Source organism: Coregonus lavaretus, assembly GCF_964263955.1.
Source record: "Coregonus lavaretus genome assembly, chromosome: 4".
NCBI classification, from domain to species: Eukaryota; Metazoa; Chordata; class Actinopteri; order Salmoniformes; family Salmonidae; genus Coregonus; species Coregonus lavaretus.
This window is the reverse complement of record NC_139991.1, coordinates 46,229,591-46,242,379: the sequence shown is the minus strand read 5'-3', so window position 1 is coordinate 46,242,379 and position 12,789 is coordinate 46,229,591. Positions and strand designations below refer to the sequence as shown.

The window sequence follows — 12,789 nt, the reverse complement described above, 5'->3', positions numbered from 1 at the left end:
AGGTAACCTTTGCTAATAAAATCGATTCATATTTTATTTTATTTTGCTTTGCTATATCATACATCAGTAGGCTAGCGGTGTGTGCACCTGCTCCGTGTTGAGGCGTGAAGACAGTTTTATGCGCTCTCTTGCTGTCTGGTCATTGAGAGATGATTGTGGATCTTTTATTTTTTTTGGACCTAGAATCTACAAGAGGCAAGATTAATTCCATTTGGAGCACGAACAGCCTGCAAATTGTGCATTACATAGTGTGAGCATGTTCGCTCAAGTGTGTGTGTGTAGGTGCGTTTGCGTGCGTGCTTGCGTGCGTGTGTGATGAGGGCTAGCCTACGGATGTGGTTAGATTTTTTTAATAGCTTCCCCCTGGTGATTGAAATCATCAGTATGTTTGTGTTAGCGGTTCATTTCCATGTTTTTTCTCTCTGCCTCTGCTACCTTCGTTATCGTCGCCCTATGTAGCCCAATATCCACGGCCATTATTTAACTCTTACACAGATGGCCAACTGCACTGGCAATGCTGTGCCATTAATTTTAAGGTGGCATGATGTATCAGGCTACTGCACTGCATCGATACATTGTTTACCAGGGATTCATGCACCCCAAAAATCTGAGGTGGCACAAATTACTTTAGGATGACTGGGGGTGGTCTGGAGAAGGGGTGAATTGGAGAATTTTGCCATTTTCCTGCACTCTAGAGCCATACTCATTATGCTTACATCTATGTAAAAAAAAAAAGGTGTATTTTTCTGCATATCCAATCATACCTCTTGAGCTGTCTGTATCCTGATTGGTGGTTCTTTTTTTAAAGAAACTAAATAGGCTTCTCTGCAGCCCTGCTAAAATCAGGGTAAATTATTTAAAGTAATGTGAGTCTTATTCAGTAGGCCTACTATTAGTTATTGCTTGCTTTTCTAAAGTCTACCAACCTTGCAAGCAGGCATGCCAGCTAAGATAGTTAGACAAGCTAGCTGAAATGGCTTCTTGGTAGCTAGTTATGAGGTTGGGATATTGGGAACTTATTTGGGCTAGCTAAAGCCAACTTCATACAATTTCTAGGTGGCTAGTACTATTACAGAGAAGAAAAAATAAACACGTTATTATTATTATTATTATTATTATTATTATTATTATTATTATTATTTTTGTTAAAAATAAAATCCAGAACAAATCTGAGGGGCAAGTGCCCCCGTGGCCCCTATGGGCATGACGCCTCTGTTGTTTACCCGAAGGCACACTGGAATATGCATGGTCCCAGTTTTAAATAGCAAAATAGGTCTGAAATAACTAATTCTGCTAAATTTTCACACATGAATAAGAATAAATGACTATTTATTATTTAGTCAGTTTCATAGTTTTGCAATAGCCTTTAGGCTATATAGCCATAGCTTGAGCACTTGAATTGCTCATGACCATCACGCAGGTTGGATTGCATTGATTGTGCTTTTTCTCTCTTCCTTAGGTAACAGGCAAAACTACTCACTTGTTTTCTAACGCATAATTTCCATTACACAAAAAGCACCTTTGTCATCCATAAACTTTGGTCTTGTAATCACATTACCGTTGTTGATTACTTAAAAGTTGCTCCCTCAGTCATCTCACAGAGCATTTGGCAGTTAAACTACCGACTCCTCTGATGCCATTTGTTAGCTGCATCATGTGGCGCACGTATGGCTTCATGGCCCATAAAGTGATGAGGTACGCACACTGCCATGCACTGCAATGTGGTCTTGTTTCTGCAAATACAAAGCCCACAAGCCATATAGCAATATGAGCATATGTGCCAACAGGTTGCATGGAAAAGCCGTTTTGCAACCTTTTATGCATAGAGCATGGGAATTTTTATTTATTTGTAATCCACCAAATTATGAAACATGATTTTTTTTGTAGCAGTGATATATAGTGCCTTCAGAAAGTATTCATACCCCTTGATTTATTCAACATTTTGTTGTGTTACAGCCTGAATTCAAAATGGATCTCACCTATCTACCCCATAATGACAAAGTTAAAACATGTTTTTAGAAACTTTTGCAAATATATTGAAAATGAAATACAGAAATTTCTCATTTACATAAGTATTCACACCCCTGAGTCAGTAAATCTTAGAATCACCTTTGACAGCATTTACAGCTGTGAGTCTTTCTGGGTCTAGTCTCTAAGAACTTTGCACACCTGGATTTATTTTTGTATTCTTTGAGCTCTGCCATGTTGGTTGTTGATCATTGCTTGACAGCCATTTTCAAGTCTTGCCATAGATTTTCAAGCTGATTTAAGTCAAACTGTAACTAGGCCACTCAAGAACATTCAATGTCATCTCGGTAAGCAACTCCAGTGTATATTTGGCCTTGTGTTTTAGGTTATTGTATTGCTGAAAGGTGAATTTGTCTCCTAGTGTCTGTTGGATAGCAGACTTAATTACACCTTTTATTTCAGATAACATTAATTACATGTCTAATAATGTTTTGATAAGAAATACGTTGATATTTTGCTATGATTGTTGCATTTTCCAATAGTTTATTATTGGAGTCAAAATCCATGTATATAAAATATGTTGGTAGCTTGAGGATTAAAAAGTAAATACTTTATTGCAGGTAGCTCTCATTGGGACATTCCTTCAGCAAATATAGACCTGAAGCATGTCTGTACCGCCACAATCAGGTTATATTTACATTACATTTATTAAAAGGTTATTCACAGTGACTTAATTGGCCAATGTGCTGAGGTTTGGCACGTGCCTGTAGTGAAGGTATATTTGAGAAAGACTTGGAGAGGGCAGGGGGTGGCTCTGAGAGAGGATGTGACAGACTCATCCATGGTGTTGTGAGGGCTGGGGGTTGATTGGTTATTCTCAGTCACTCCACCCTGGCGGAACAGTTCCCGTCAGGGGAAATCAGAAAACAGATGCAAGGGAGAAGCAAATCTATACTAACACACAATCTGTTCTTGCATGTATGTGTGTGTGTGCGCAAGCTAGCATGAGTGCACGCACATTTGGATATTGGTGTATTGAGGAGAATCCACCACATATTCTCTCTCATCCAGTTGACCTTGTTTGTACTGTAGGCCGCCTACTTCAGTAACTGCAAATACCAAACTGCAAATACCAATGCATCTGCTGAGCATTTCTGTAATTACACAAAGACATCTGTGTTTCCCCAGAACATTGAGGCAATACGAACAGAGGACATGAAGCGCTGGTTCCCAAGGACCAGGAAAATAAGGCTGCTTTGGCAGGCTGGCAATCATCTCAATGATAATTGGAGACTAATAGGAAGGCATAGGCTAGTCTGTTGGGATGTCCTTCCCTGTGCGTTAGGCTCCTGTCCAGCCACAATGTGGGCATGGCTGCGTTTGATAGCAGTTTTGTCAATGGCAGAAAACTCAACAATGAGCCACTTGTGTGTTCAAAGATCATAGCATAGTGCCTATTTGCCAAGTTATTTTTTATTTTGTCTGTACATTAGGTCAGCTTTGTGCTCTTCCTCTCATTCTTTGTTTAATAACAGAAGGATCTATATCCCTGCCGTCGTCGTAGTAGTAGTAAGGCACTGACACAAATGACTGATGCTTGGCTGAAATAAATTGATAAGAAGAAGATTGTGGGAGCTGTTTTGTTAGACTTCAGTGCAACTTTTTACATTATCGATCATAGTCTGCTGCTGAAAAAAATGTATTGTCCTGCTGAAAGGTGAATTTGTCTCCCAGTGTTTGCTGGAAGCAGACTGAACCAGGTTTTCCTCTAGGATTGTACCTGTGCTTAGCTCTATTACACTTATTTTTATCCCAAAAAACTCCATAGTCCTTGCCAATGACAAGCATACCCATAACATGATGCAGCCACCACCATGCTTGAAAATATGAAGAGTGGTACTCAGTAATGTGTTGTATTGGATTTGACCCTAACATAACAATTTGTATTCAGGACAAAAGTGAATTGCTTTGCCAATTTTTTTGCCGTATTACTTTAGTTCCTTGTTGCAAACAGGATGCATGTTTTGGAATATATTTATTCTGTACAGTCTTATTTCTTTTCACTCTGTCAATTACAATAGTATTGTGGAGTAACTACAATGTTGTTGATCCATCCTCCGTTTTCTCCTATCACAGCCATTCAACTCTAACTGTTTTAAAGTCACCGTTGGCCTCATGGTGAAATCCCTGAGCAGTTTCATTCCTCTCCGGCAACTGAGTTGGAAAGGACGCCTGTATCTTTATAGTGACTGGGTGTTTTGATACACCATCCAAAGTTCAGGCCATAACACAACAAAATGTGGAAAAAGTTGAGGGTTGTGAAAACTTTCTGAAGGCTCTCTATGCTGATGACTCAACATTGTACATGTCAGCTACCATAGCAAGTCAAATCACTGCAACACTTAACAAAGAGCTGCAGTCCGTTTTAGAATCAGTTGCAAGTGTTAAGTTAGGCCGAAATATAACAAACTTAAAGCATTGTATTTAGGACAAATCATTCGCTAAACCTATTGATGCAACTGTAGCTAAGATGGAGAGAGGTCTGTCTGTGATAAATCGCTGCTCTGCTTTCTTGACATCAAAATCAACAAAACAAGTCCTACTGGCCTTAGTTTTATCACACCTGGACTACTGCCCAGTTATATGGTCAAGTGGTACAAAGAAGGACATAAGCAATTTACAGTTAGCCCAGAAAGAGCAGCACGGCTGGCCTTTAATTGTACACAGAGGGATAATATCAATAACATGCATGTCAATCTCTACTGGCTCAAAGTAGAGGAGATATTGACTGCATCACTACTTGACTTTGTGAGAGGTATTGACGTGTTGAAAGCACCGAACTGTCTGTTCAAACAGCTACTACTCCGCTCAGACATCCATACATTCCCCACAAGACAGTCCAGAACAAACTGGGAAGCGCACAGTACTACATAGAGCCATGTCTACCTGCAACTCTCTTCCACGTCAAGTCACTCAAGCGAGTAGTAAAATCTGATTTAAAAAACGGGATAAAACAGCACCTCATGGCACAACTCGGACTGTGAAGAGACACGCGCATACGCACACACACATTGTTATATTGTAGTAGTGTAGTATTGTACATTTTATATTGTAAATGTGTAATAATTAAGTAATAATGTCTTGTATGATGCAATGTTTTGTTTATGAGGTAGGCTGTTTTGTTTTGTTGTGATGTAATTGTTTTATTCCAGTTTGAAACCCAGGAAGAGAAGCTGCTGCCTTGGCAGCAGCTAATGGGTATCCTAATAAATACTAAATACTAGAAGTAGTAGTAGTAGTTGTAGTAGTTGTAGTAGTAGTAGTAGTAGTAGTAGGAGCAGTAGCAGTAGTAGTTGTAGTAGTAGTAGTAGCAGCAGCTGAGTGATTCTGTTACAGTATTATAAGAGGATAAGTAGTAAATGGACTTATACAGTTTGTCCTAGCATAGCGTGATAATGGTAGTCACAATAAAAAGCTAAGGTGTACCAAGGGTATGCAGAGGTGTTAATGACTGACTTGTATGCGTTGGAACAGGCAAGAACAGGCTATGCAGTTTAAGGGGAAAGAAGTCTAAAGAACTGAAGTGGTAATGGAAGTGTTAGGAATTAATAGGTGATAGTTAACCAATATGATATGGTAACCAAATGGTAATGACAAGGGAAGCATGGTAGAGAGGTGGTAACAGAGACACAGCTTATGAGTGACACCTCTGAGGGCGACTTCTGTTCCTCTCTGAATAAGATAAGAAGCTGAGGAGAAGAAGATGGCTTAGTGAAGCATTAGTGCATGGACTGCTCATTAAACCACATAGTGTTAATCAGGGCATGAAGGTGCCGAGTGAAGAGGGTACAAGCTAAATTATGTATCTCACAATCTATTTTAATAAAGCTGCACATGGAAGCATTTGAGAGTTGAATGCATCTCACTCGATTCTCTTAGGAGGATGTGTAAATGCACACTGAATCTGACGAACACACTTTGTTTTAGCTGCCCACACATAATGTATCACACAGAAAACATGGAAAAACATGCAATGAAATGTCCTTTAAAATTAATAAACATTGTTGTGCTTCCATAATGTTGGCTTGCCTAATTAGATTATAATTTGTTTTAAAAGTGTGGGACCACACTTGCGAACATTAGAAACGGTTGAAATTTAAACAGTTTCTCCATCTCAAGACGCAATTAAAATCGTCAATTTACTTAGATAGAACGCTACATTGTAGCAGCTCCCATCAGATAACCTAACACATGTTAGCCCTATGCTGACCTCACCCGACAGTGATTATGGCATCAGCCAATTACAAATGTTGACGTAGATGGACGTGAACAAACACTTTTCACATGAGTGTCCTTAAGAAGGCTCCCGAGTGAGGCAGCGGTCTAAGGCACTGCATCTCAGTGCTAGAGGCGTCACTACAGACCCTGGTTAGATTCCAGGCTGTTTCACAATCCGGGTGTGAATGGGAGTCCCTTAGAGCGGCGCACAATTGGTCCGGGGTAGGCCGTCATTGTAAATAACAATTTGTTCTTAACTGACTTGCCTAGTTAAGTAAAAAATAAACAAAGTCAAGCGCTCTTGTTATCATTCTACAGATTGCAGTAGCAGTGTTATATTAAAGAAGTTTATCGCGAGTCCATACTCAAACCCATATTGGTGAGCATCCACACTAGAGGAAAGTTTATCGTTCTACAGTACACCTGTCAATGAACTGATCAACGCATCCTGCTGTAGGCCTATTAATAAGGTGGTAACACAATACCATTCAGTGCTTTCAGGGTGTGTTCATTGTCATAGTGACAACTGCAAATAATAATTCAATATACTGTACAGACAATGAAAATAATATAAGAACTTGTATTTAAATGTAGCAATTCAACAGAAATGTAGTTATTTGTTACATTTGACTGTAAAACCTAGTAGTACTACTTATTTATCTGAGAGTGAGGCGGATATATAGCATTTTGCAAAAGAAAAACTTGTTTATTTGTCTCTGAAATGAAACAATCAAGTGCTATATTTTTAACAAATACATGTCTGTCATTGAACAACCCCATGCCATGAAAATATAATTTATTTAATTAAACAATAAAAGCTAATTTACCAACATTTTTGAAAATGGATATATAGCGTTTTGTAATGGAACTCTTCAAATGCTATATCATGCTTCTCGGCCACCCTTGGTCAAATAATTAATTCTGATAAGCTGTCGCCCCGAGATGATAACATTTAAATATGAATTTTAGAACATGAAGCGCTGAAGCCCAAGTACCATCAAAAGCATTTTATTCCTTGGTCTCATTCTATCTCACTGATAGAATACTCTGGGTACATAATTTGTTCAGTTTTGCAACACATTTGAAACTTTAGCATGCAGACAACATCACTGTCACATTTTCTTTCATAGAGTAAAATCTAGGATGATTGGACTGTCACCATGACATACACATGTGATAACCAATTAAACACAACTATGGACTATGTTAAACCACACGTTCAGCCTATCTTTTGATTAGAGGATGTTTACAAGGTATCACATTACAGAGGTTTAGCCCAGAGAAAAGAGCACACATAAGAAATGGAAGCACTCCTCAGGAGAAAATCAATGTACCCTTAATAACAGATCGTTAGTGACTCTGTAAGTGGAGCGCTTTTAATGTAAACAGCTCACTCTCACCTAAGGACGAAGACCGATATCACACCAGGCTACATGTACAGATATTGGATCTTAATTTTATCACCCTGTTACAGGAGAACTTTCAGGAAATGTAAAACTTGTAGTGTATTTGAGGTTTAAAAAGACATCTGAAGTTTGTAATTTCCACTTTGAAATTTCAGACTTGATTTTCCCCTATGAAAAATATATCAACCCCTACAAAAATGTCTATGAATTATAATCCACATAATAATTCAAATGTTCTGTTGCTGTAGGATTAATTTCCTGCTGTAGTAAACTGGCTCAAATTAAGATCTTCATACTGACCGATTCTCATTACCACCATCACTGATTCAACAGTCTGTATCTGCAGTATTTCTTCTATGTTATATAATCCCAAGTAGCAGTAGCAGGATATCCAAATAGACGGCACAGCATGATCAGATTCCTTTTTTTGTCTGTGCGTTTTGCTTATTTAATGACGTGCGTATTCATGTATGTATTTTGCTTGGACAGAGCAGAGTTGTTTAATTCCATAGGGTTTCTAGAGAGCTGACTCCTTTGTTTGAACTTGGTGGAAGTGAACACCATGATTCAATCAGACCCCTTAACCGCTCTGTTATGGTTCAATGTGAAGTGGCTAGATTCTAAATTGATATGCCTCTGGATTTGTACACAATCGCCAGCTCCTGAATGTTAATTTGATGTTTCCAGCTTGCTTTTATGACTTCTCTAGTTTTGCCTCAAGCACTGTGGCAGCTTGTGGGAAGACTAAATTCTGGTCGATTGCAGTTAAAACCAAATCAAAACCACAATTTTCTACACCTTTTTCAACCAGATGGGTTGTTGTCAGACACTTTCAGTAAAAATGTATATTTTCTTCTCTCTCTCTCTCTCTCTCTCTCTCTCTCTGTCCCTCTCTGCAGCCTCTGCCATGCAGCGCCACTGGCTTATGGTGCAGCTGCTCATGCAGGTGTGGCTGGCGGCATCTCCGTCCCTCAGCGAGCGTCCATGCCCCAAGAGCTGTCGCTGCGATGGGAAAATTGTCTACTGTGAGTCCAGCGCTTTTCGCGATGTGCCCAAGAACCTCTCAGGGGGCTGCCAAGGCCTGTCCTTACGCTACAACAGTCTGGTCAGTCTCAGAGCTGGACAGTTTGTGGGCCTCAACCAGCTCATCTGGCTCTACTTGGACCACAACTACATTGCCTCTGTAGATGTACTGGCCTTCCAAGGCGTCCGGAGGCTCAAGGAGCTGATCCTGAGCTCAAACAAGATCACAATGCTCCATAACACCACTTTCCACCCTGTACCCAACCTCCGCAACCTGGACTTGTCTTACAACAAACTGGCGTCCCTGCAGCCGGGCCAGTTCCAGGGCCTCCGCAAGCTCCTCAGCCTGCACATGCGCTCCAACTCCTTGAAAAGCATCCCTGTGCGTCTGTTTCAGGACTGCAGAAACCTGGAGTTCCTGGACCTGGGCTACAACCGCCTGCGCAGCATCACCCGCAACGCCTTCTCAGGCCTGCTGAAGCTGACTGAGCTGCACCTGGAGCACAACCAGTTCTCTAAGATAAACTTTTCCCACTTCCCACGCCTCTACAACCTGCGGGCGCTCTACCTGCAGTGGAACCGCATCCGCTCCATGAGCCAAGGCCTGACCTGGACCTGGACCTCCCTGCAGAAGCTGGACCTGTCTGGCAATGATCTGCAAGAGGTGGATGCTACGGTCTACCAATGCCTACCCAACCTTCAAACACTCAATCTGGATTCCAACAAGCTGACCAATGTGTCCCAGGAGACCGTTTCTGCCTGGATTTCCCTGACCACCATCAGCCTGGCGGGGAATGTGTGGGACTGTGGCCCTGTGGTCTGCCCCCTGGTTGTCTGGCTGAGGAACTTCAAGGGGAACAAGGAGAACAACATGATATGCGCTGCCCCCAAGGAATCCCAGGGCGAGAAGGTCATGGATGCCGTTGACACCCACAGTGTGTGTCGGGACACCGCAATCACACCCCTCACGGCCAGCGCCCCACCCACCCCCTCTAATGACCCAGACCAGACAGAACGCCGCCCAGCCTACCCCACACCACCCACGCGAGGTGGGAAGATAGAGGAGGGATCCAAAGGAGGCCCTACGTCTCCAGCTGTTACCTCGGCCGTGGCACCACCACCTGAACAGGAGTTTGAGCATGTGTCCTTTCACAAGATAGTGGCTGGGAGTGTTGCCCTGTTCTTGTCTGTGGTGATGATCCTGTTGGTGATCTACGTGTCGTGGAAGCGCTATCCCAGCAGTGTCAAGCAGCTGCAGGAGCACTCGGCCGCAGCTCGCAAGCGCCGGAAAAAAGCCAGAGAGACGGAGCGCACGCTGAGTTCCCCACTGCAGGAGTACTATGTGGACTACAAGCCCACCAATTCGGAGGCCATGGACGTGCTTGTCAATGGGACTGGCTCCTGCACCTACACCATCTCAGGCTCAAGGGAATGCGAGGTATGACCCACACCATCCGCCACCCCTCCTAATCAAATCTCTTCCACAGCGAGGCAACCTGAGGTAAATGTTTACACTGCTTTTGATAGATATTACATCTGTGGCTTTCTTTCCGTATCTCCCGTCTTGGATTGGCTGTAGCTTTGTTTTGGACATTAGGTAAGGAATGGTGTGTTCGCTTTGGGATGTTGGTGTCGCTATCGTTGTCTTGAGTTCATTGTGCTCAAAGAAGATTTTTGGTATTCACTTACACCCTTGTGTCTGTTGAGAGGAAAAACATTGTTTGATGTAAAATTGTGTTGAAATGCAATAAGTACAACCGATTTACATTTCCTATCCTGAATAATCTCACTAGCTTAAAGTGTGCCACAGGCTTTGTTTGTGATAAGTGACCGTTTTTTCCCATGTATTCTGAGAGGTGGATTCAATTGCTTATTTAGGTGCAGTTTTTACCCTCCAAAATGCCAAAGGCATTGTTTTGTTTGTGTTTATCATATTTCAGTTCTGTTTTCAATTAGCCACTTTGTTTGTGGGGAGATTCATCCCTAGACACTTGGAATGATAATGGACACTGTTGTGTCAGCAAAAAGGTTCCCTCTCCATTGATGACTTCATCCTACACCTAATATACAGTGGGGAAAAAAAGTATTTAGTCAGCCACCAATTGTGCAAGTTCTACCACTTAAAAAGATGAGAGAGGCCTGTAATTTTCATCATATGTACACGTCAACTATGAAAGACAAAATGAGGAAAAGAAATCAAGAAAATCACATTGTAGGATTTTTTATGAATTTATTTGCAAATTATGGTGGAAAATAAGTATTTGGTCAATAACAAAAGTTTCTCAATACTTTGTTATATACCCTTTGTTGGCAATGACACAGGTCAAACGTTTTCTGTAAGTCTTCACAAGGTTTTCACACACTGTTGCTGGTATTTTGGCTCATTCCTCCATGCAGATCTCCTCTAGAGCAGTGATGTTTTGGGGATGTCGCTAGGCAACACGGACTTTCAACTCCCTCCAAAGATTTTCTATGGGGTTGAGATCTGGAGACTGGCTAGGCCACTCCAGGACCTTGAAATGCTTCTTACGAAGCCACTCCTTCATTGCCCGGGCGGTGTGTTTGGGATTATTGTCATGCTGAAAGACCCAGCCACGTTTCATCTTCAATGCCCTTGCTGATGGAAGGAGGTTTTCACTCAAAATCTCACGATACATGGCCCCATTCATTCTTTCCTTTACACGGATCAGTCGTCCTGGTCCCTTTGCAGAAAAACAGCCCCAAAGCATGATGTTTCCACCCCCATGCTTCACAGTAGGTATGGTGTTCTTTGGATGCAACTCAGCATTCTTTGTCCTCCAAACACGACGAGTTGAGTTTTTACCAAAAAGTTCTATTTTGGTTTCATCTGACCATATGACATTCTCCCAATCCTCTTCTGGATCATCCAAATGCACTCTAGCAAACTTCAGACGGGCCTGGACATGTACTGGCTTAACCAGGGGGACACGTCTGCACTGCAGGATTTGAGTCCCTGGCGGCGTAGTGTGTTACTGATGGTAGGCTTTGTTACTTTGGTCCCAGCTCTCTGCAGGTCATTCACTAGGTCCCCCTGTGTGGTTCTGGGATTTTTGCTCACCGTTCTTATGATCATTTTGACCCCACGGGGTGAGATCTTGCATGGAGCCCCAGATCGAGGGAGATTATCAGTGGTCTTGTTTGTCTTCCATTTCCTAATAATTGCTCCCACAGTTGATTTCGTCAAACCAAGCTGCTTACCTATTGCAGATTCAGTCTTCCCAGCCTGGTGCAGGTCTACAATTTTGTTTCTGGTGTCCTTTGACAGCTCTTTGATCTTGGCCATAGTGGAGTTTGGAGTGTGACTGTTTGAGGTTGTGGACAGGTGTCTTTTATACTGATAACAAGTTCAAACAGGTCCCATTAATGCAGGTAACGAGTGGAGGACAGAAGAGCCTCTTAAATAAGAAGTTACAGGTCTGTGAGAGCCAGAAATCTTGCTTGTTTGTAGGTGACCAAATACTTATTTTCCACCATAATTTGCAAATAAATTCATAAAAAATCCTACAATGTGATTTTCTGGATTTTTTTTCCTCAATTTGTCTGTCATAGTTGACGTGTACCTATGATGAAAATGACAGGCCTCTCTCATTTTTTTAAGTGGGAGAACTTGCACAATTGGTGGCTGACTAAATACTTTTTTTCCCCACTGTAGCACTGACTCACAATGGGTGCCGGGAAACACTTCATACACAGCTCCCTCCTACTAGCTTTCCATCTATGCCTCTCTTTCTTCACCGTACATTCATACCTACAGGTGTACAACAGACACACACACACACACAGACATATATACAACACACATACATCGCAATACATGTATTACTACAAATATGCATTGTCTGAAACTTCCATAAGGAGTGCCACTGCTTGGCATGTTTGAATTCACTGGGCAAATTCATAAATGGTAAAACACATTTTATGGAGAGAGTGGCACTGTGGGACTAAAAGTCCAGTGCTTCTCACTCTTTTGGAACCACCTCGTTTTTGACAACATAGCAGAATCTCAACAGATAGAAACTAAGCATACATTTCACATAATTTAAACATTTCTATTTGCTCCTACTGTTTGTTTTGTCCTCTAAGTTGCATCACC

General features: G+C 41.7%; 1 protein-coding gene across 1 annotated transcript in view; it reads left to right on the top strand.

Moving 5' to 3' along the window:
- Nucleotides 1-12,789, top strand: part of LOC311127292 (leucine-rich repeat transmembrane neuronal protein 4-like) — a 123,987-nt gene that overhangs the window by 983 nt on the left and 110,215 nt on the right. Inside the window, exon 2 of the mRNA XM_084159102.1 lies at nt 8,552-10,113. Within this exon, the coding sequence (XP_084015228.1) occupies nt 8,552-10,113 (1,562 nt within the window). The remainder of the gene's footprint in view (nt 1-8,551; nt 10,114-12,789) is intronic.